We start from the raw sequence: 25,885 nt of genomic DNA on the forward strand, positions 1-25,885 counted from the left end.
TAAAACGAGACCTAGTAAACCGATATAGGTTTCAATTTAAAAGAAAAAGGTTTGAAATTGATGATTCATTTAATCACTTCCGGTGACGACCGGAAGTGACGGCGACAAAAAATAATAGGTGCATGCACCATAGAGAAAATAGATCTATCATCCCTGAAAAATTCATTTGATTATCTTTAGTGGTTTTCAAGTTTACCCCCGGACAAAGTTACTTTCAAAAAACGGAAAATCGGACGTATCTCACGAACGGAAGTGAATTTTGAAAAAATGAAAAAGTGCCTCGAGGTACCATCATTCTCTATAATCTGTGAAAGTTTCAGGAAAATCCATCCAACGGTCTCGGAGACGAAAGGGAAAAAAATAATAGTAACTAGATGCGATCTCCTTGCAAGCAACGAGTGGGTCTTCCGTCCAATTTTAGATATGATGAGATAAGAATTTGACTGAGATTTTCGTTCATAAATAATGATACAAATATATTTTCTAGCCGTACAATTTAGCTTCGGTAATGTTTTACAAATATTGATCATTTAAGTGCTATAAATTAAAGAATCTCTGCCGCTCTCGGCCACTAGTTAAAGGGGTCAGCCTTTTTTTCGACAAAAAAGTTAATGTTATTTACTGCGATATAAATTCGACTGATCAGGTGAGTCATTTCGCCCGAAGGCCTATTTTTTTTTTTTTTTATATATATATCATTCTAGATATATCTCGCAAAACTGAACAAATTTTGTTCTACATGTCCTATTAAAATTTTCTTGAGAAAAAAGTTATTGATTGCGACATTTATCAGACTGTTAAGGCGAGTCATAAGGCCCGTGGGCCTTTTTCTTGATATCGTTTGAAAGATCTTGCAAAACTGAACAACTTTTGTTCTACATGTCTTATCAAAAGTTTTTCGAGAAAAAACTTATTGATTGTGACACTAATCAAAGTGTTCAAGCGAGCCATGAGGCCCGTTCGCCTTTTTCATGATGTTGTTCGAAAGATCTTGCAAAACTGAACAACTTTTGTTCTACATGTCTTGTCAAAAGTTTCTCGAGGAAAAAGTTATTAATGTTATTAATTAAGATACAAATTCGACTGTTCAGGCGAGCCATGACGCCCGGAGGCCTATTTTTATATATCGTTAGAAAGAACTTGCAAAACTGAACAACTTTTATTCTACATGTCTTATCAAAAGTTTCGTGAGAAAAAAATTAATCATTGTAACAGAAATTCAAAGGTTCAGGCAAGCCATAAGGCCCATTTCTTGATATGGCACGAAAGATCTCAATAAACTGTACAAGTTTTGTTATATATGTCTAAACAAAATAATTACGAGTAAAAAGTTATGATTCAAAACGTGGAAAAAAATTGGACACCTTTTAAAACTCCATTTTCGACCCCTACCGAGCTTCCATACTAGGCACTTCCGGAAATTTTTAAAACCCAGGTGCACAACTACACCATGTCGTCTAACATCACTGAAAATTTCATCACTCTAGCTTTTATCGTTTTTGAGTTTTTGTCTGGACAAAATGGTCATCTGAAAATCGATAAAAGGGGGATAACTTCCAACCGGAAGTGATTTTTCAAAAATTGAAACGGCGGTACAAACTTCAAATGGCAACGCATCAATCCTGAAAATTTGAAGCAAATCTCCGAGAAATCTTCTGCACAAAAATCGGTAAGGAGAAAAAAAAAGAATAAGAACTAGACACGATCTCGTTGCGAGCAAAAAAAAAAAAAAGACAAATGAGTCCCAATTTAGTTTCCGACTTTAAGACACTTTAGATATAATCAATTTTTCATATCATAAGCTTCTGAAGCAATGTTGCGGTGAAATTCGTTTGAAATTCGACTCTCCAGGCAAGCCATAAGGCCCGAGGGCCTATTTCTTGATGTCATTTGTTAGCCCTCTATAGACTCAACAACTTTAGTTCTATATGTCTTTACAAAATATTTACCTGTAAAAAGTTATTGAGATCGACCGATATCGACAAAAAATCGACTCTACAGGCGAGCCATTAGGACCATAGGCCTATTTCTTGATATCAATCGATAGATCTCGATAAACTGAACAACTTTTGTTCAATATGTCCTTACAAAATATTTACCAGTTACAAGTTTTTGAAATCGACTGATATCGACAAAAATCGACTCTACAGGCGAGCCATGAGGCCCACAGACCCATTTTTTGATATTGATCGATAGGTTATGACACATTGAACAACTTTTGTTCAATAATGCTTTTCAAAAAATATGTCGTTTTAAAGATATGAGGCGTCAAATATTTACGATTTTGGCCCTTAAAATCTCTAATTACGTAACATATGACCTACTTTTTGATTTGATAAGATCAAGCTCGTTGAGATAAACATTTCCGTTTCTACAACTTATTATAAAATATTAATAGTTTCTGAGATATTCTCAAAAACATTTGGACCCTTCTGAACCCCTAATTTAAAAGGCCAGCCCGTTTTGCTTGATATCGTAAGAAAGGCCTTGTCATTTTAAACATTTTTTGCTCAACAAGTATTTAGAAATTCTTTACCGTTCTCGAGTTATCTCTACAAGAAATATTTAGGGGCCAAACTGTAGCTCCCTAACGGGGCCACATAGGGAAAAAACGAAATGTACATATTGTTTAGATTATCATTCTGAACAACTTTTGTTCAATAATGCTTTTCAAAATATTTGTCGTTTTCAAGATATGAGGCGTCAATTATTTATGATTTTGGCCCTTAAAATCCCTTATTACGTAACATATGACCTACTTTTTGATTTGATAAGAACAAGCTCGTTTAGATGAACATTTCCGCTTCAATGACTTATTACAAAATATTAATAGTTTCTGAGATATTCTCATAAACCTTTGGACCCTTCTGGGCCCCTAATTTAAAGGGTCAGCCCCTTTTGCTTGATATCGTAAGAAAGGTCATGACATTTCAAACATTTTTTGTTCAACAAGTATTTAGAAATTCGTTACCGTTCTCGAGTTATTTCTAGAAGTAATTTTTAGGGGCCAAACTGTAGCTCCCTAACGGGGCCACATAGGGTAAAAACGAAATATGCATATTGTTCAGATCATCATTCTGAACAACTTTTGTTGTTTATTGCTTTTCAAAATATTTGTCGTTTTCGAGATACAAGGGGTAAAACATTTATGGTTTTGGCCTTTAAAATCCCTTATTACGTAACATATGACCTAAATTTTTATCTGAATAGATTTGGATTGTTGAGATGAACATTTTTTGTTCTTTGACTTATACCAAAATATTAACGATTTTTGAGATATTTGATCTAGACTTTGAGCCCTTCTAGATCCCTAATTGAAGGGGCTAGCCCCTAAATCTTGATATTTTCGAAAAGATCTCGTAAATGTGCACAACTTTTGTTCTACATGTCTTAACAAAATATTTGCAAGAAAAAAGATATTGGAGATCAAAGGTCAAAAATCGCCGAAATTGGCGAACAATTTTGGCATCCATTTTTTCAGGTCCAGGCGAGCGTTTAGGTAAATAGCCTCCGGTAAAATCGAATCCCCCACAAATCTTCTAAAATGTTTACTCTATCTTGTGTAGAAATTTCAAGACTCTAGCTTCAAAACTAACGGAGGAGATGTGTGGACAACAAGGCCCTTCAAAAAGTCACTAAATGGGAGATAACTCCTGACCGGAAGTGACGTCAAGCACGAAATTTGCAAGCAACGTCTCGTCACTAAAAGACATCTTTCCTGAAAATTTCGTGAAAATCGATCGAGAAATGGCTGAGAAAAACGCGTGTACTACCAAGGAAAATAATAATAATAATAATAATAATAATAATAATGAAGAAGAACGCGAACAATAATAGTAAGGTCTTCCGCAGGAGACGGAAGACCTTAAAAATAATAATAATAATGAAGAAGAAGAACGCGAACAATAATAGTAAGGTCTTCCGCAGGAGACGGAAGACCTTAATAATAATAAAAATAATAATAATAATGAAAAAGAAGAACGCGAACAATAATAGTAAGGTCTTCCGCAGCAGACGGAAGACCTTAACTAGACACGCTCTCGTTGCGAGCAACGAGTAGGTCTTCCGTCCGATTTGTTGATGCACTCGGAGTTAAAAAAAAAAAGAAAGACAAATGAGTCCCAATTTAGTTTCCGACTTTAAGACACTTTAGATATAATCAATTTTTCATATCATAAGCTTCTGAAGCAAAGTTGCGGTGAAATTCGTTTGAAATTCGACTCTCCAGGCGAGCCATAAGGCCCGCGGGCCTATTTCTTGATGTCATTTGTTAGCCCTCTATAGACTCAACAACTTTAGTTCTATATGTCTTTACAAAATATTTACCTGTAAAAAGTTATTGAGATCGACCGATATCGACAAAAAATCGACTCTACAGGCGAGCCATTAGGACCATAGGCCTATTTCTTGATATCAATCGATAGATCTCGATAAACTGAACAACTTTTGTTCAATATGTCCTTACAAAATATTTACCAGTTACAAGTTTTTGAAATCGACTGATATCGACAAAAATCGACTCTACAGGCGAGCCATGAGGCCCACAGACCCATTTTTTGATATTGATCGATAGGTTATGACACATTGAACAACTTTTGTTCAATAATGCTTTTCAAAAAATATGTCGTTTTAAAGATATGAGGCGTCAAATATTTACAATTTTGGCCCTTAAAATCTCTAATTACGTAACATATGACCTACTTTTTGATTTGATAAGATCAAGCTCGTTGAGATGAACATTTCCGCTCCGCTCCTACAACTTATTATAAAATATTAATAGTTTCTGAGATATTCTCAAAAACATTTGGACCCTTCTGAACCCCTAATTTAAAGGGCCAGCCCGTTTTGCTTGATATCGTAAGAAAGGCCTTGTCATTTTAAACATTTTTTGTTCAACAAGTATTTAGAAATTCTTTACCGTTCTCGAGTTATCTCTACAAGAAATATTTAGGGGCCAAACTGTAGCTCCCTAACGGGGCCACATAGGGAAAAAACGAAATGTACATATTGTTTAGATTATCATTTTGAACAACGTTTGTTCAATAATGCTTTTCAAAATATTTGTCGTTTTCAAGATATGAGGCGTCAATTATTTATGATTTTGGCCCTTAAAATCCCTTATTACGTAACATATGACCTACTTTTTGATTTGATAAGAACAAGCTCGTTTAGATGAACATTTCCGCTTCAATGACTTATTACAAAATATTAATAGTTTCTGAGATATTCTCATAAACCTTTGGACCCTTCTGGGCCCCTAATTTAAAGGGTCAGCCCCTTTTGCTTGATATCGTAAGAAAGGTCATGACATTTCAAACATTTTTTGTTCAACAAGTATTTAGAAATTCTTTACCGTTCTCGAGTTATTTCTAGAAGTAATTTTTAGGGGCCAAACTGTAGCTCCCTAACGGGGCCACATAGGGTAAAAACGAAATATGCATATTGTTCAGATCATCATTCTGAACAACTTTTGTTCTTTATTGCTTTTCAAAATATTTGTCGTTTTCGAGATACAAGGGGTAAAAATTTTATGGTTTTGGCCCTTAAAATCCCTTATTACGTAATATATGACCTAAATTTTTATATGAATAGATTTGGATTGTTGAGATGAACATTTTTTGTTCTTTGACTTATACCAAAATATTAACGATTTTTGAGATATTTGATCTAGACTTTGAGCCCTTCTAGATCCCTAATTGAAGGGGCTAGCCCCTAAATCTTGATATTTTCGAAAAGATCTCGTAAATGTGCACAACTTTTGTTCTACATGTCTTAACAAAATATTTGCAAGAAAAAAGATATTGGAGATCAAAGGTCAAAAATCGCCGAAATCGGCGAACAATTTTGGCATCCATTTTTTCAGGTCCAGGCGAGCGTTTAGGCAAATCGCCTTCGGTAAAATCAAATCCCCCACAAATCTTCTAAAATGTTTACTCTATCTTGTGTAGAAATTTCAAGACTCTAGCTTCAAAACTAACGGAGGAGATGTGTGGACAACAAGGCCCTTCAAAAAGTCACTAAAAGAGAGATAACTCCTGACCGGAAGTGACGTCAAGCACGAAATTTTGCAAGCAAAGTCTCGTCACCAAAAGACATCTTTCCTGAAAATTTCGTGAAAATCGATTGAGAAATGGCTGAGAAAAACGCGTGTACTACCAAGGAAAATAATAATAATAATAATAATGAAGAAGAAGAACGCGAACAATAATAGTAAGGTCTTCCGCAGGAGACGGAAGACCTTAATAATAATAATAATAATGAAGAAGAAGAACGCGAACAATAATAGTAAGGTCTTCCGCAGGAGACGGAAGACCTTAATAATAATAATAATAATAATAATGAAGAAGAAGAACGCGAACAATAATAGTAAGGTCTTCCGCAGGAGAAGGAAGACCTTAATAATAATAATGAAGAAGAAGAACGCGAACAATAATAGTAAGGTCTTCCGCAGGAGACGGAAGACCTTAATAAGAAAAGTGAAAAATCAACAATAGAATAATAGAAGGGTTTTCCGCTGAAGACGGAAGACCCTAATAAACAGTAGAATCACTATAAGGTCTTCCGTCTGGAACGGAAGACCTTAATAATAAAGGAAAAGAAACATAAGAATCACTATAAGGTCTTCCGTTGAGACGGAAGACCTTAATAAGAAACAGTAGAATCACTATAAGGTCTTCCGTGAAGAACGGAAGACCTTAATAAGAAACGGAGCAAAAACAATGTCTCCGACACTTTGTGTTCGGAGACATAATAATAAGAAACGGAGCAAAAACAATATGTCTCCGACACTTTGTGTTCGGAGACATAATAAGAATAATAAGAAACGGAGCAAAAACAATATGTCTCCGACACTTTGTGTTCGGAGACATAATAAGAAACGGAGCAAAAACAATATGTCTCCGACACTTTGTGTTCGGAGACATAATAATAATAAGAAGAAACAGAGTAAAAACAATATGTTCCCAAACTTTGTTTGGGGAACATAATAACAAGGTATATTGAACTATTTTTTTCTGTATAGGAATTGAGAAAACGTCATGCCAACTTTGCTACTTCATATCACAATTCAAATACACGTTTTTTTTTAAACAGCTAGTGTTTGATTATGATACAGTACGGCCAGTGCGGATCCCGTATTAGACCGTGCTCCCCCCCCGAGGTATGTTAATCCTTCCCGCGCTATCCCGCCGAGGGATTTCATCGCGGGGCAGAGTTACACCGCCGCGGTGAGAAGTACCGTTGTTTACCTGTTAGGGCTATCTACCTGTACAATAGTTATTTTATTCGTCGGCAGAAAATGATTACGGCTTGATTATCCTCAGTTTTCTGGCATTACATACCGGCATATTAAATAAATCATTTAACAAAAAATAAAAAATAAAATCGGGAACGTTTATTTGTCCTTACTAAAATCAGATACACATGTACTTAGGATTTACATGTATCATATTTAATACACCTCAACTTTTTTATTCTTAAAAAAATCCGTTATTTTATTTTGTTTTTTTAGTATTTTATGCTTCATATAATGATAATGTACCTTGGATAAGAAGCTATGTGCTAATAATATTTACAGTGAAAAACAAAAGATTTACAAATGACCGTATATGAGTGCAAAATTAATATGTTCTGTCTGTTTTAATGGCGTTTACATATGTATGTAGACTTTGAGAATTGATTCAAAAATTTATTTATAACAAAATATCATTTTGTATTTTTTAGGAATAAAGAAATGTCAATTTTATATTTTGCTAAAAGATTTTGTCTTCCCATTTCAATCGAACTTCGTTTATATGTACACCTATTGGGTCTGTGCTGCACATGTTCTTAAAACAACACACGAGGGAGAAGTGGACATGATAAAAATCCGATGTTTATATGTTCAACGCGTAGCATAAAGGACGTGAAAATTGTAATGTCTCAACCCAAGGATATGCAATCTGCTTTCTCAATTCTTTTGATTACGGTACGGATGTGAGCAACATCAAAACATACTCTTTAATTGCATACATGTATGTTTAATCAAAATCCAACATATTTTGTAGACTAATTGCACATGCATAAGGCGGGTGGCGTATACCCCCAAAAGTGCGTTTTACTTGTTATCAACTTTGTGTTATTATATTATATGATACAATTGCCTTCTTATATTCCAATCTCTCACTCTCTCTCAGATTAAAGCCTCAACAATGTAAATTAAATTGAACAATTTGACAAGCGTGGGCTGATCATTGTCTGGGGCGTTGAAGCAGACAGGAAGCGTTATATAACAGGTATACACATACCTCGTACCTAGATATACATGTAGTAGTTACCCCATATGATATTGTTGGTTATGTGCAGATACCCGATGGGTGTGGCCATAATGACACGAGGGAGCATAGCTCCCGAGTGTCATTATGACCACGCCCATCGGGTATCTGCACATAATCAACAATATTATATGGGGTAAGTGACTTGTACCATAGTTTACTATTATTCGTTATATTTTATCATAGCTTTCGGAAGCGCGGTCGCCTGTTTACAATATGATGTCAATTGTTATGTATTTAAATTACACTTTGTATACCATATATTTCTATCATAATGTCATTTGACTTTCTATCACCGAAAAATCTATGTTCATTAATTGTTTTTAAAAAGCCGTTTTTAAAGTGCATATAAATGTTTGGACTGTTGGTTTTGATATTTTTATTTAACATTTACGCATTCTTCGACCTTTAGTACCGGCATTGGCTTTAAGAATTGAAATTTAAAAATTCAAATAAAATTCTTAGAACCTATATTCATGTATTTTTCTGTTTAAAAATTCAGCAATATATTCAACTGATGATGGTGGTTACTCTTTTGAAAATCCTATTTGATATCCTTCATTCTAATACATATTTTGACTAAATTGGCTGGGAAAAACTTTTACATGTATATACAATAGATTAAAAATAAAGTGCACCGCCACGGCACATGATACGCCCGTCACATATTGTTAACAGTATAGATTGTACCCATTAAAACATTTTTTTATATCACCTTAATTAAATGTCACAGTGACCTTAAAGTAGGATGCAACACACCTTCTACCTAAGATGCATTAGTTGACCAATTTTGGTGATTCTAGGTCTAATAGTTTTCAAGTTATGAGCCGGACAAGTTTTTGCCATATATGGCCATATCTTCTTAATGAAAAGTCACAGTGACCTGGTTTTAATGTGCGACACACCTTCTACCCAAGATGTATCTACAGACAAAGTTTGATGATTCTAGGCCTTGTAGTATTTAAGTTACGGGTCGGACACGAAAAAGCTAACAGACGGACAAGTTTTTGCCATATATGGCCATATCTTCTTAATGAAAAGTCACAGTGACCTGGTTTTAATGTGCGACACACCTTCTACCCAAGATGTATCTGCAGACAAAGTTTGATGATTCTAGACCTTGTAGTATTTAAGTTACGGGTCGGACACGAAAAAGCTAACAGACGGACAGACGGACGGACATGAACGCCATACCATAATACATCCCGTCTTAAGACGGGCGTATAAAAATGGCGAAACATAAGAGAGAAAAAATTAAGAATTGTAAGATGCGAAACCATAAAAGAAACACAAGTCTGATTCACTCTGTCCGCTAAACAAGTTTATCTCTCAAACGCATTCTTATCACGTGACTGGGTCTTTTATAAAACTCTTTATAAATGCTACCCATATTTCTACGTACACGTGTTTCTCGACTTGAGGAGAATGTGGAAATAGAAAGTCTTTGGGACGAGACCATTGACGATATTATCTTGTATCAAGGTTTAAGTGAGATTCAGTGCGAATATCTTTAATGTATCTGGAGAACTTAGTCCGAGTCAGTTATCCGTGTTTGATATGTGCAATTTTGATCTGGAGGAACTTCATACAGTGGACAGTGATGTTGTTTTGTTTTTTCTAGAATGTGGGCAGGGTTTGAAGAAAAGTGTGGGTTATGTACAGATAACCCACACTTTTAACAAAAGAAAGCACGCCAAGCTATGGTACAAGTACCTGAAGCCTGTTCAGCAGAGCGGGCGCACAAGAATATTACGAATGTTTGCAGGCGCCCGCTCTGCTGAACAGTCTTCTGTTTTCATAGATATACATAGTATGCATGTGCCAATATTTTGCAATTTTACCATTTGTTATTCTAAGAGGAAAATCAGATTTAAAATACAGCTTGAGTTTTTGCTTTTCTGTTGAAAATTATTCACAGAAATCATCAATGTTACAAAAAAAATTGAGGAAGTATTGGGACAAATTTTTAATAACAAAATATTATTTTGTATGTTTTAAGAATGAAAAAATGTAAATTTTATATTATGCTAAAAGAAAGATTTTTGTTTTCCCATTTCAATCGAACATCGTTTATATGTACATGTACACCTGTTGGGTCCCTGCTGCACGTGTTCTTAAAACAACACACAGGTGAGAAGACCCTATGTGTATTTATTCAACGTGTCGAATACAGGATGTCAAAATTGTAATGTCTCTACTCTAGGGCATACAATCTGCTTATCAGCTTACAATTACATATACCAAACAAATTTTACCAGTAATTAAGCTAGGGTGTTTTTTTTAATTCCCTCATCAAGTGCTGGTTTCCTTGCTTACAACTTACTAATTCATTTTATTACGGTACATATGAATGTCAGCATCATTAAAATTACCCTCTAATTGCATGTTGAATCAAAATTTATCATACTTTGTAGAGTAAGGCCACACATATTCGACAAAGGTGGCGTATACCCCAAAACTGCGTTTTATTCGTTATCTACTTTTTGGTATTAGAATCTAGAGTGAAAGGAAGCCAACCATAATTCTGCCATCAGATTTTGTTTTGACAATCATTAATATGTAGTATACTAAAATACTTAAATATTTTATTTTAATTAGATTGATGCTTTATTTGTATTGATTACCAAGCGGTGTTCGTGTGGCTAGTCTAATTGGGAAAAACTTAGCAGTTTCATGGGTAGAGCGTGCGCTGATCGAGGTCTGGGCGTTGAAGCAGACAGGAAGTGTTATGTAACAGATATACACATGCCCGAGACCGTTCTCTAGACAATGAAACCTGAAGTTAGGACGTCTTCACAATGTCTAGAAGAGAATACACGCATGTTATTGTAAAGGCAAAAATGTACTGTGTTAGGTATAGCTATAGGGACTCGTAATTAAAATTTCAATGCGGGCGAGCTTAATTATCGTTTGAACTGTGTGGCTATCGCGCGTGTCTTCATTAACCAAATAAAGGCTTCGGGAGGGATGAGGAAAAGTGTGAAAAGTTTTGATAAAATGTGATTTTACAAGTGATATTAAATTATTAAATACTTGGTTTTATATAGAAAAACTTCTTATACAAATATTTCAATTACAGGAATATGATATAAAAAATCGGGTATTTCGGTAGGTTGGTGGGTATATTTCAGTGTTTTATGAGGGTATTTCGGTAAATCACGGGTATTTCGGCAATTCTAGTTACCCAATGAATAACAAACATTTAGATGTACTACTACTGTAAGAGTTCACATTTCTGCACTGCACACACCTATAATTATATATGAAATACTGATTTCAGAGAAAACTCAAATTAACATAATGATATAATATATGCACATGTATATGACTGTACTCTCTCTCTCTCTCTTTCTCTCTCTCTCTCTCTCTCTCTCTCTCTCTCATATTTCCAAGGCCCCAATGTCGTAATTAAAATTGGACAATTTGATATTTGGATCCGATTAAATATTCGATTTTGATTAGATTAATGCTTTATTTGTATTGAAAGCCAAGCGGCTGTGGATCATAAGTGTTTATGTGTCTAGGCTAGTTTCACGGGTAAAGCGTAGGCTGATCGACGTCTGGGGCATTGAAGCAGACAGCAAATATACACATACCTATAACCGTTTTTCACAGTCCGTAATGTTAAATAGTATTCTCTCTCTATCTCCCTCTACGATGAAACCTGTTAAGTGAGGACGTCCTCACATTGTCTAGAAGAGAATACACGCATATGTTATTGTACAAATATAGGCCTATGTATAGAATTAAATTTCTGAACACTAATTTATGAAACCAATATGTGATTGATACTGACAGGGATAGGGGGCCTAATCAGTTTTCATGAAGTCTCACGGGTAGAACGTTTATATGTATACCTACCCTTTTATTGAATGTATGGTTCAATAAAGCTAACATGAACAGTTTTTATAAAATGTGTTTATACAAGTGATGTATGCACATGGATGTGGTACTTCATATGTTTATAGTATTGATGAACAGCGATCTGTTTTCAGTTTATGATCAGTATGTACATGTATGTATCTATCTATCTATCTTTCTATCTATATTTACGTTAACGGGAGATAACTCGCGTTTGTTGATGGTATTAATCATCTACAGGTGAGACCGCGGCGGGGACCGCGGGGGGAGCGCGGGATTTGCAGGGTTACCTGAGATGTACTGCGGTAGCTCTATCCCGCGGGGGGAGCGTGGAAAATACGGGATCAGCGCTGGCCGTACTGTATCTCTATAATGTTATTGAAAAGAATTGTTGTATGTGTTTCTCAACAAAATCTTAAAATTTTTCAAAGCATTTTAATTAACAAGGTATAAGAATTGAGAAAACGTCATCAGATACAGATAGAAGATGCAACGTTGAATATTGCACTCGAAAAACATGCCAACTTTGCTACTTCATATCACAATTCAAATACACGGGGTTTTTTTTAAATTATAGTGTTTGATTATGATATTTCTATAATGTTATTGAAAAGAATTTTGTGTGTCAATAACTTTTTCAAAATTATCTAAAACATTTTAATTAATAAGGTATATTGAACTATTTTTTCTATATAAGAATTGAGAAAACGTCATCAGACACAGATCCAAGATTCAATTAAATCCTGTGAACATTTGTTGCAAAACCTCTGATCTCTAGGAATGCCCAGATATTGACCCCTTTCTATCTGTAAATTATGGGCAGATGTGCACAACTTACATATCAACTTTCTCTGTTCAAATGAAAGGCAAAGTAAATATTTTTTTAAGTCCAAAATTTGTTTTAATCTTTGCATAGGTATCAAGTTTACTTTTTTGTGACAATCGAATGAGATTCCACTCTTGCAAGTAATGTGCATATAATAATTTTTTACATTGTACCGTGAAAGTTCTTGTTTTGTAACAAAAAATGCCTTTATCAACATTTACCATTTCGGAATTTTACTGAATGTTCCATACCAGGACGGTACAGTGGAGCCTCGTTAATCCGGACACTTTGGTTCCCAGCAAAATCGTCCGGATAAATGAAGCGTCCGGATAATTGAATCGCATATTTTCTAGCTTTACATAAGTAGCCAATATGTGCCTACTTTATTGATGCATAGTGAATTAAACACATTCTATCATTGGATTTAACCATTTCATTAGTAAATAAATTATGATAATGTTAACATTTACATGTATTTCAAAGCACTAAAATTTAATGTACGTGTTTAGTGTATTTGCCTGTGCTTACATTGTACATATATATGATCCCTACAAAAAAATATACAAAACTGTGTACCGTATGCACTAAAACAAATAATGAAGCACTTTATGTAACTATAAGTAATTAAATCATTAGTAACTAACATAATCATTTACATTTCAAACATTTCATCACACTTAATTAATTAAGAGGCTGGTAATTTCCATCTGTCACGGTTCACGGGTTCAGCGGTCTGTTTAAAGAATCTTCATCGTCCAAAGTTGATATAAGAATTTCGTGATTATCATGTCAGTTGACAACATTCTTTAACCAAAATTCAATCTGCCAGACTTTATATTTCTTATTCTATAATTATCCAAGACAATATCAGGAGAACAAAATCATTTAAGCTCGTAATATCAAGACCTACTACTGCTTTGATCTAGTCACGCGCACCTATTATTTTCATGATGCGATAATAACGGAACAAAACTCGGGTGAAATTAACTTTACAGGTACATACAGAATTTAATTGTCATTTTCCTTAAAATGGTAATTTTCTCACTTCTACGCAGAGTTTAAAATTTCGAAAGCAATAAAGCTCTACAACATCGTAACAATAATCAATCGTACACAGGTACATTCTACATGCGCGACATTCTAAACGTTAAAGAATTATACTATATATACATGTGCATGAACATACATGTATATTTCACGCCAATCAACAGAATAAAATCCAGAATCTAGAAGTATGATCTACACTCTTTAGATTTGAATACGCCGATATCAATTTACGAATCAGTACAACTGATACGTGTAGCAGTTAAATAAATTATCATTACGGCATGATATTTAATTTATTAATACTATTAGGGTATTGATCAAAACTATAAAATAATATGCTACAGATTTATTTACAAAATTCAACACTACACGCAATAAAGATCTTATGTGCGAAAATTGGCAATACAATATGTCTCGATCGGCACGTGCTATCTAACGGACTTATCATCACACACCACCTAATTGGAGGGAGGTGTTGACAGGGTACAGGTAATCGCGTCAATTAGACAGTTTGGCTTGTTTTCTTTATAATTTACACCTTGCTAACATTGTCCGACACAGACCTTCCCTAAACAAAATTACCGTCCGGATTAACGGTACAATTTTCAATGCATTATAACGTTTTGTAGTAAAAAGTGACCGTCCGGATCTGGAACGCGAATTTCCGGATTAATGATGCAAAATAATGTATAAAAATTCCGTTCCCTAGAAAAATCGTCCGGAAGGTGAAGCGTCCGGATTAATGGCGTCCGGATTACCGAGGCTCCACTGTATATTGTTGCTGCAATTAACTTCACTTTGTAAGTATGCTGCTTTCAGTAAATTAATGGAAATGAAGTACTTCGGTTTTCTATAGTCTATAAGCATAATTAAAACAACCTTTTATAATGTCAAAATGAAAAGGGAATATAGGATTAGGAGTATCTTCAAGGTACTTGGGCAATTAAGTCATTGATAAATATTTCAAATAACATAGGACTTAGGTTAGGCCAATTCAACTTAATTAGTAGATTATCATCCAGGGTCAGCAAAAAGTATGGGGTGGGTGGGAGGATTTTATTTTTTAATTTTTATTTTCTAAGAAAAATATTAAAGACAAATGAGTTTTATTCAACAGATCCGCATGATTTAATGGCAGATGGATATCAATCTATGCTATTTTCATACACTAATCCCAGGTTAAGCTTTACTTTAAGGATATAACAGGCTTTTCACGTTCCTATACCGGAAATGTAAACAAGAAGTATAAATACCGGAGTCGGACATGAAAATATTCCGGAAATCGCAAGTTTCACAAAATAGAAAAATTCGGGGCGGGCCAATTTTTGGGGGGCGGGCGGGGATGATAATCTATCAATTAAGTTGAATTGGCCTTATCACCCTGTTTTACACCGAGTTTAATATCAATGTATTCAGTATGAGAGTTTTTTATTTTCACACAAGATTTGCTTTGACTGTACATGGTTTTGATTAGATTGTAAAACTTAATTGGTTCCATTAATACATAATTTTAACAGTTTGTATCTTAAGCCAGAATGAATAACAGTGTCAAATGCTTTACGCAAGCATACACCTTTCCTTCTTTGTTACAGACCCTGAAGCGTACTACTACACCACTTGCACGGAACGAAACGAAACTTGCACGGAACACTGAACGGTTTGCACGGAATGCTGAACAGTTTGCACGGAACGAAATGATTCTTGCACGGAACAGTGAACGGTTTGCACGAAACGCTGAACAGTTTGCATGGAACGATTTGCACGAAACGCTTCCCATTTCCTGAACGGTCTGCATGAAACGGTAGGCGTGGCTTGCACACTTTGTAAATGATTGTGAATGGTTTACATGAAACGGTAGGCGTGGCCTGCACACTTTAATTATGACTAAACAGTTGATAATAATGACTAGTAAAATTAAGCACTAAAATTTTACATTTATTAGGTTTTGGTCATTTTTGGGAGGAAGTGAAAGTGGATTTTTTAATTCGTATACAATAATTGACGGAAGAATGCGTGGGGAAAAAAAAGAAACATACAAACAAACAAAATATGGGATTTATCGAACTCCAGTAAATGTGTTTTGTATCAACATTTTATTGATGATATTGATGTTCGATTATTGATTGACAAAACAGATATTAATCATGTATATACGTGAGCAAAGAATAAAAATTTATCACCTAAACAAATAAAAATTAAAAATATCTTTACTTTTAAACAAACCTTTAGAAAACTCCATACTTTCATTAAGAAAATAATAAAATAAAATGTGCTCCCCTACCTAGAATGCCCATACTTCACATTAATAATAACACGATTTTTTCTAACTTGATAAATACTTTATTACACGCATGTGTTATATAACAGCTTTTTGTCTTTATATTTTGTATACCATTGCATAATGGTGATGAGATCCGATAAATTGAATTGAGTACATGTAGTCTTGAAATATCACAAAGTATACAGTTGACAACGATTGAAATAAAAATGCAGATGTTTTCTTGTTTATTCAGTGACTCACAAACTTGCACGTCTTCTGAATGAAAGTTGTAAAACAAACGTACTAGGTTTTGGTCAATTATAACATAATACGGGGGTAAAATTCATCTCATCTCCGCTAGCAATGGGTTTTGGGTCAACTGTGCCTTCGTGGATGAATAATCTTGGCTAGCGAAGATGGGAAAAAAATGCCTAGATAGTCCGCTTGCATAAACATGTATTATGAAGGTTAAATCGAAAAATTATCCAGTAAATTCAATGATGTTGTAGTATATATAGCTTGTATTTATGTTATTTTTGACTGAGAGGGAGATAGACAGCTAAGCACGTAACATCGTTTTAGAAGGGGGGGGGGGGGGGGGGGGCTCATTCATTATAGTCCTAACCCGTGCCAGCGGAAAAATTTAATGTGTAAAGAAAACAATATGGGAAATTTAAAAAAAAATCACACTAAAAGGGGATGGATAATTAATCAAAAAGAAATAGTACTTTCAAGATTTATACTGAATGTATTAAACTTCCAGTATCTGCATACATTCATGAATATTATAATCAATGATTACCAATGCTCTCTCTCTCTCTCTCTCTCTCTCTCTCTCTCTCTCTCTCATTCATTATCTAATGCATCTAAATTTTAAAATGATTTCATATAGCAATTAAAGATTTTAATAATCGATAGCGTATATGAATAAAAGCAAATAATCGTTAAGTCATTTCTGTTTATATTGGTACAATTGTATTAGTCTTTTTTCATGAACTAGTTGCATTTGACACTGAGGTTTTACATCCTTAAATATTGATTACAGGCACGTAGAATCGGAAAGGGTGTAATATGAAAGCTAGGGATTTAGTCTTGTAGCGACCTACCCACTGCGCGATTTAAGAAATTGAAGTCAGAAGGGGAAATTGAGGCAGTTTCAGACTACTACCCCCCCCACACACACGTACAGGTTTTCGTAATCGGACAATTTAAGCACCATTTTTTGTTGTTATCATATTGCTTGTCAAGAATTTTACCCAACTTAACCGACAACATACCCCTTCTGAAACATTGAAAAATATAAGTAATGTTAGCACGGGGCTCTATAAAGTTCAATCTGCAGTTTGGTCATACTTCGTCATTCAATAACTTATTTTAAAAAATAAAAAAAATGTTTGTCGGGTTAGTGGTACTATGATGTATGACTATAACAATGACCTGTGTATAACTTGTACATTCCATGCAAATTCGAAGGGTTTTTCGCCTCAGTAGAACAAATGGGGGTCAGTTAATCTGTGTATTTGAAATCAACAGAAGTGCTTGGCTTCTTACGGAAAGTGTGAAATATATTGGGTCGGCGCAAGATACCCGTGATCTTAGACTAGATCTGATATTGCGCCGACCCAATATATTTCACACTTTTCATAAGAAGTCAAAACCCAGACTAATTAACCGTAATTTAGTTATACTTTGACAAAGAACCTAGGAATTTGCATGGTATATATACTTATTATACAAAAATCATTACATTATCCAAACACTCTCGATGAACATTTTTTTTTTTATAAAAACCTCTATCAAAGTACATTGAACATAAGTCTCGGTCAAATGTAATGAACTCGGGATTTTAAAAACAAATCATTCCATGGTTTGTATTTTTGCTTCTATTAATTATGTAATAAATTAATTCCAAATTGTTAATCATCGAGAGAGAGAGAGAGAGAGACAGAGAGAAAGACAGAGAGAGCACATCGGTATTTATTAAATATCCCTATTACATGTTGTACATGTATGCTTTTCATTCACTGAACATACTAATTCACATTCAAAACAGGAATTGCCTGCAAGTACGCATTATTTAAATATAGAAGTTAAAAATAGTTTAATGAACATGCAAAGAAGACTAAAAGAAAAAATTTCCAAACCAGGTTTTTGCAAAAAAATAATATATAGTGTTTAGTATCGTTGGAATTGGCTCAAAATGCTGAAAAACAATACAAGTATCAGGGGGGGGAATATTGACATTTTTTTCTTTTCTTAAAATTCCACCCTTATCATGCAGCTGTGTGTATTCGCAAATAACACACACCGTGGAACATAATTTTTTTCGAGAATGTTTCGAATTTTTAAAGTGGATAGTTCAGCTTTGTTTAAATTCAAAATAACTGATCGAATTCTGAGCGACAATCTATGTCCACCTTTCTTGGATGCCATAGCGGAATGACTTGCACGATTCTCGGGGCGTGGCTTGAACGGTCTGCACGCTTCTGTAGGCATGGCTACTGCACAAAACGTTTCTTGCACGGAACGATTCTTGCACGTAACGGTTTGCACGCTTTGCAGGAAACGCTGAATGGTCTGCATGGAACGGTGAACAGTTTGCACGGAACGAAACGAAACGCTTTGGAGGTGTAGTAGTAAGTTTCAGGGTCTGTATATTTAAATACATTAAATGGGGTGGTTTTTTGGTTTTTTTTTTGGTTTTTTTTTTTGCAGGAGAAATAGGATTCCAAAGAAGAGAAGCTTTGTCATAATTTTTTATACCATGAATTAAATACAATTTCTCACATCTTAAGATTCTTCATTTTTTCAAGTCACATGATTGGTAATATTCATGAAAACTAGCAGAACTCCAGTACATGATTGATTGATTGTATCTTGCGTAATGTCTCGCTCGAGAATTTTTCACACATAAGGAGACGTCACCAAGACCGGTGAAGGGCTTCAAATTCAGGCCTATGCTCGGCGCTTATGGCCATTGAGCAGTGAGGGTTCTTTAGCGTGCCACACCTACTGTGACACGGGTCATCCGTTTTTAAGGTCATCTCCGAGGACCCATGACATTCACACCTGATGCCGAGCGTTTGGCGATGGAACTGTCACTACCTGTTTTAATGACTTAGGTCTGTCGCGGCCGGGATTCGAACCCCAGCCTTACGCATGTGGGGCGAACGCTCTAACCTCTCAGCCACCACGGCGGTTTACATTAGAAGTGTTAGTCAAGTACACTTTAGAAGAGGCAAGCAAAGTCTGGAAAATTATCTAAATGGTACCTAAAATGTACCTGGTTTGTACCTAAAATTGTACCCGGAAAGTACCTAAAATGTACCAGTTTGTACCCGAGAAGTTTCGAAATTAGTACCCGGATTGTACCTAAAATTGTACCCAAAAAGTACCTTAAAATGGTACCCGGATTGTAGCTAAAATTGTATCAGAAAAGTACCTAAAATGTACCCAAGAAGTACCTACACAGTACCCAGATTGTATCTTAAATTGTATCCGAAATGTACCTAAAATGGTACATGGATTGTACCTAAAATGCACCTGGATTGTACCTCAAAAATACTTAAATTGTACCCAGAATATACCCCCAAATTGTACTCCAAATATGGAAATAAATGAGAAAAGCACCCCTAAAATGGAAACTTAAAAAGTTGACAAAATTGTTCCTGAAAGGTACCCCAAAAATGGAAACAAGTTATTAAGTTAATGTAACCGAAAGGTACCCCCAAAAATGGGAACTTACAAAGTTTACATAAAATTGTACCCACAAGGTACCCAAAAAATTGAAACAAAAAATATGGTAAGAAAAATGTCTCCGAAATGTATCCAAGAAGTACCTGAAAGGTACCCCAAAAATGGGAACTTGGTTAATATAAAATTGTACCCAGAAGGTACCCAAAAATTGAAACTTAGAAAGTTGGAAAGAAAAATGTACCCAAAAAGTAACTGGCTGCAGCTCTAAAAAAAATTAAAGTGCGGTTTCAAATAGGGTATACTTTTGGGTACATTCCAGGTACTTTTTAATGTACCCAAAGTGTACCCGAATAGTACCCCGAAGTGCACCCGAAAAAGGTACCCAAAATGTACCTATTTTCTGTAAGGGATGCTACACCAGAGAAATTTGATATTGATGAGAAATGGAAGATATGTATAACAATATTTTGAAATTGAAAACTTTCAAAGAAGTAGGTACAGTTTCTACAGTCATCTGGCCAAGAAAACGGATGATTTCAGTAGAGTCTCAAAATCTGGCATTCAAATAAGGAATATATAAGCAAACCCAAACTACGTTTAATTTGATCCAAAATTTCTTTGTGTTATATGACAGGAGCATGAAGTTGGCATAAAATTGCCAAAAACAATGAAAAAATCATAAATTCAGGGGTTTTAGAATTTAGAAAACATACAGCCCATATGTGTCAAGCAAATTCATATTCAAATACATTTTTTATCTTCTATCAATACGCAATATATATCAATTTTCATTTTGCTCGACGGATGGGCACATTCCTACGCAATAATCAGGACAAAATTTAACAGTTCCAAGCTCTTTTTGAAAAAAAGGCGGGAAAAAGTCTTATTTATGACGTAATAATATTGCTATCAAATAAGCATGCAATAACTTTGATTTAAGTTGATATAGTATACTTGGCATATATTTAACTAATTACTTAAAACACAGATCAAGCTTGATTCAAGGTACATTTAAAACAGCAAAAAATTTTGGGCCTTTTTATGTACACAATCGTACCTTGTTCTTTACTTATTTAGTAAAAAAAAAAGTAGTTTTAGCGGAAAGTAACCTGGAAAAAATTTAAAACCCATGCCAGATTCGAACCCGTATTAATGTACAATTCAGCAGCTAGTTGACATGCAACCCATTCCAAACATTCCAAAAGGAAAAGACTAATATTGCTAATATTTATATTTGCATTCTTGGTTTACAAGAAAGTCAGCCATTATGAAGCTGTAGAGTACCCCCTTAATTCAAGTCTGTAATTGACACAGAATACATAGTCAGATATAATAAGAGAAAATTATTTATGTTTGCCTTTATTTGCTGTAGAATCCTTAATTTTATGTGCGAGTACTTTTATCGCGAAATGACTCATGGACATCAAATCGTGAGAACATAAATTCGTGAGTGCTCTTTTGATCAAAAGTTTTTGCATGTAATTTGGCAATATAAAATTAAAACTCAGTAATTTTATTTCGCAAGTGATGTTTCTCTCAATTTTACGTGATAATAGATTCCTAGTGTATATCTAGGAATTTACAGTAATCTTTAAAGATGAATTTACACACACACACACACACACCCAACCACCACACACACACACACATTGTGTTGGTATAATATGACTTGGTGTTTACAAAATAATCAATGTTTAGTATACAGGTTGTGAAATTGATTTCATAAAAGATTTTTGTATTCTAGAAAAAAAAATGGACTTGAACATTATAAGACTGATCATGATATACTGACATTTAATAGATGTACTTGTCCTTCATATGTACATGCATGATAACTTAAAACATGTAACAATCTGGTCGTCACTGAATATATACATGTACATCTACATATAGTAAAACTGGTCCCGGTAAACCATCAGGAACCAAGATCTTTTAAAATTTGGATAGAAAATGTAGTTTAAATCTTACATACAGGAATTTCCTTCCTGTACTGACACTGACCTTTCACCTTAAAAACCATCAAGGACCACAATATCGACACAAGATATCATTACCGCAAATGGATAAAAACATTTATGATAAACCCATCAATGTATCGTTCTTTGATACTGTGGATTTCACAGCGTGTGATCCGGTTTTCCGGATCACCACACTGTGGTTTTCTGATTCCGTATTCAGTATCCTCTGAAACTGATGCTGTCACAATGCATCAACACAACGTTATATGTGGAAAATATTGACCACGTCACAAACGAAACTGCGTACACAAAACATAATTTCATGGTATGTCTGTTTTTGATAATCTGGATTACATTTATTATCTTATAAATGTGGATTTAAAATGCATAAGGGGATATATAATAAATTTATCATTACTACAGTAACTTGATCCGAAGAGTTGGATCACGTCTCATTGACAGGCGCGGATCATCAGATCAAACTTGACACTTCGCATCTCGTGTGATCTGATGATCCGCGCCTGTTAACTCGACGTGATCCGACTCTTCGGATCAAGTTACAGCTATAGTAACAAGATGTACTGTGAGCAATGCTCACTAAGAATACCCCCTGCTTACCCCAATCTCCCAAAGGGTGTTGTTAATAGGTATAAATTACCTCTTTCCTGAGTGTAAAAATATGGTATGCCTTTGTAAAAGAAAATGGAAAATATAGTCCGAACACAAATCCATGGCATAAACTTATAATTTTGACCTTGAGATCAAAGGTCAAGGTCATAAAGGGGTCATGAATGTACATCACACATAGTCTCATGGTGATACACCCATGTCTTATGGTATGACTATGTCAAAACCCTATAATCAATTTTGACCTTGAGGTTAAAGTTCAAGGTCATATAGAGGTCACGAAAGTACTTGACACATCATCTCATGGTGATATACTCATGTGTCAAATATGGTATGCCTATGTCAAAGAACAAAGAAGTCATGGCCCTGACACGAATCCATTGTAAAAACATTTAATTTTGACCTTGAAGTCAAGGTCATATGGAGGTCATGAAGGTACATGACACATCGTCTCATGGTGATACACTCATGTGTCAAATATGGTATGCCTATGTCAAAGAAAAAAGAAGTTATGGTCCTGACATGAATCCATTGTAAAAAAAAACCTTTAATTTTGACCTTGAGGTCAAGGTCATATGGAGGTCATGAAGGTACATGACACATCGTCTCATGGTGATACACTCATGTGTCAAATATGGTATGCCTATGTCAAAGAACAAAGAAGTTATGGCCCGGACACGAATCCATTGTAAAAAACCTTTAAATTTGACCTTAAGGTCAAGGGTCAAGGTCATATAGAGGTCATGAAGGTACCTGACACATCGTCTCATGGTGATCCACCTGTGTGCCAAATATGGTATGCCTATGTCAAAGAACAAAGAAGTTATGGCCCGGACACGAATCTGGAGACAGACAGACAGACAGACGGACGGACGGACGGACAGACAGACAGAGTGATTCCTATATACCCCCCAGAACTTCGTTCGGGGGATATAATAATATATATGTATCAGAAGTGGCTAAATCTTGTACTCTGGGCTAACAAACAAATGAACAGGCTAGTTGATATATTCCACTGTAAATCCATTGGGATTATTTTTCATTCTCCAGTTCATTTACATACCTGAATGGTTTTGATAATCTCCTGGACTTTCTCAGTCTTCAGTAATCTCCGGGTTAAGTAACCTTTTACACAAGCTGATACATGGTCAAAACAAGACTGCATTTCATCATCATAGGCCTAAACATCAAATAACAGTTCATTAAAATTGAAATGAAATATCACGTAACTTAGCAATCTAATTAAAATTAGATTTTTTGATCAGATGCCTAGGAGGAGGGGGGTGGGGTGGGGGTGTGTGGGTGTTTGAGTTAGTGCTTCATCTCCTCTAGATCCCCTACTTTATTATCTTAAAAATTTACACAAGAATTATAATCAAATGTTTGGTTTGGTTTTCTTTCTACACAATCTGGGGAGGGGGTGGGATCGGGTTTATTTGAATATGGAATTTGGGTAACAAATATGCCTGTAAAGTAGAAGAGAGGCAGTCTAGAACACGCATTCAAGTCATCCCCCCCCCCCCCCCCCCCCCAAGTTTGTGAGCCGCTAAAAATCGCTGTTGACAGCAAGGAGCATCTCGCTTCGCAAGCCGACTCAAAAACTACAAACTGATCTTTTATGCTGGTGCAAAAGATCTATTATTTACTATGCAAGTAGAGGTTGTGAAAAATGTTTAAATATTTAAACATAAAATTTCTATGATAAATGTAGTAATTTAAATCATTATTTGGAATTTATAGATTTTTTTTAAGGAAGTTAGGTCCTGAGCTTTTGAGTACAACTGCGCAGGATGCAACAACTAAGTATTTACTGGTTCAATACTGCTATGATCCCATTGGTGCAAACATATTACACATCTATTGCTGAACCCTTAATACAGTTGAAAAATTTGGTGTCAATTCAAATTTTGAAAGGGTTAGACTGGGACTATATTTTGTGGCGGAAGGATTCATTAATCAGAAAGTTCTAAATCTGCATGATATTACAGTTTCTGTTTCATCCAATGTATCGTTTATTTCTATACTCCTATATGAGTATTTCAGTACAGGTAGTTGAGACTTGGAACTAGTTCAAATGCTGTTAAATTCATTAACTTGGTTGATGTATTTTTCCAAACAGAACACCGATTCTAAAAAAGTTTTAATCAATTTACTCAAAATTTTGTTTAAAAATTCAGTATTTTCGCCAATAATTCCAAAATTAGATCTAGCTCCAACCCCCACTTTTTAAAGTTCCATTCTAAATTGTAAGACCAGACCTTGAAAATTATGTAAAATTTTAGAAATTGACATTACTCTTAATATGTCATTTTAAACTCTCAATTTTGATATCATGAAGTTTTTCGTATCTCAATTAAGTGCAAAAGGGTCATTATTTATTTCCATTACTAGTATTAATTTATCTGATACAAGTTTAAAATATGTATTTATTTCCATTCATTTCAGTTAAAACTAACAAATTATCAAATAAAATACATATAGGTCATGACACTTTTTAAGATGTGAAACGTACACAAACAGAATCATATATCACCATCAAAAAATTGCAATTTTTCTTTAACAGCGTTATCAAAATTCCATACAAACTGGTTATGACGATATAGTAGCATTCATTACAATTTCATGAAACTGTATCTTCACAAAAATATACAAAATGTTTGTAAAAAATAAAGGAAATCTATCGCATAATAAACCATATAAGGAAATCAATAGAAACAGAGTTATTGCCCTTGGATTCAATATTTTAAAACGTATCATTGATTATTTATCTATAACTTAGACTTTTGAAATATTTTATTCTTAACAAGATTTTTTACAATAACTATAGGAAAAGACTCCAACAAAATTTATGTTCCTATCATGCATAAATCTAAATAAATCATTGATTTTGCAAAATCTGATGACAATTCACAGGAGGGTGGAATTACTTTAATCTGTAGTGTTAGAAGATATGATTATGTATCTATTTTATGTAATGATTGATTTGTGTTGCTTATGTTGTTTTGACACCAACAGACAAATCAAGTTTAATTGAATAAATTTTAAGTGCAAAAAGGTCAAGTTTAGAACAAACAAGCATTGCAACAACCCCAGTTTTTCTTCTCAATTTCCTAATTCTCCTTCAACGTAAAAATTAAAAATACACTTCCCAAAAAATTGACATTACTCCAAATGTCAGGTGCGAACCTCTTTAAGATCTTTATTTTCTGCTTTGCCTTAAGTATATAATGTTTGGAAATTTCATTGGTTGATCTGCAGTACAATACATGATGAAAGGTGAAATATTCAACAGACAAAT

At 34.6% G+C, this 25,885-nt stretch overlaps 1 protein-coding gene across 5 annotated transcripts in view; it reads right to left on the reverse strand.

Annotated features, from left to right (window-relative positions):
- LOC125670995 (uncharacterized) overlaps positions 1 to 25,885 on the reverse strand; it is a 180,054-nt gene that overhangs the window by 62,327 nt on the left and 91,842 nt on the right. For all 5 annotated transcript variants that reach the window (XM_056162783.1, XM_056162780.1, XM_056162784.1 and 2 more), the window contains one exon: positions 23,651 to 23,767. In XM_056162783.1, coding sequence (XP_056018758.1) covers positions 23,651 to 23,767 — 117 coding nt within the window. The remainder of the gene's footprint in view (positions 1 to 23,650; positions 23,768 to 25,885) is intronic.

Source organism: Ostrea edulis, chromosome 4 (assembly GCF_947568905.1).
Source record: "Ostrea edulis chromosome 4, xbOstEdul1.1, whole genome shotgun sequence".
Classification (NCBI taxonomy): Eukaryota; Metazoa; Mollusca; class Bivalvia; order Ostreida; family Ostreidae; genus Ostrea; species Ostrea edulis.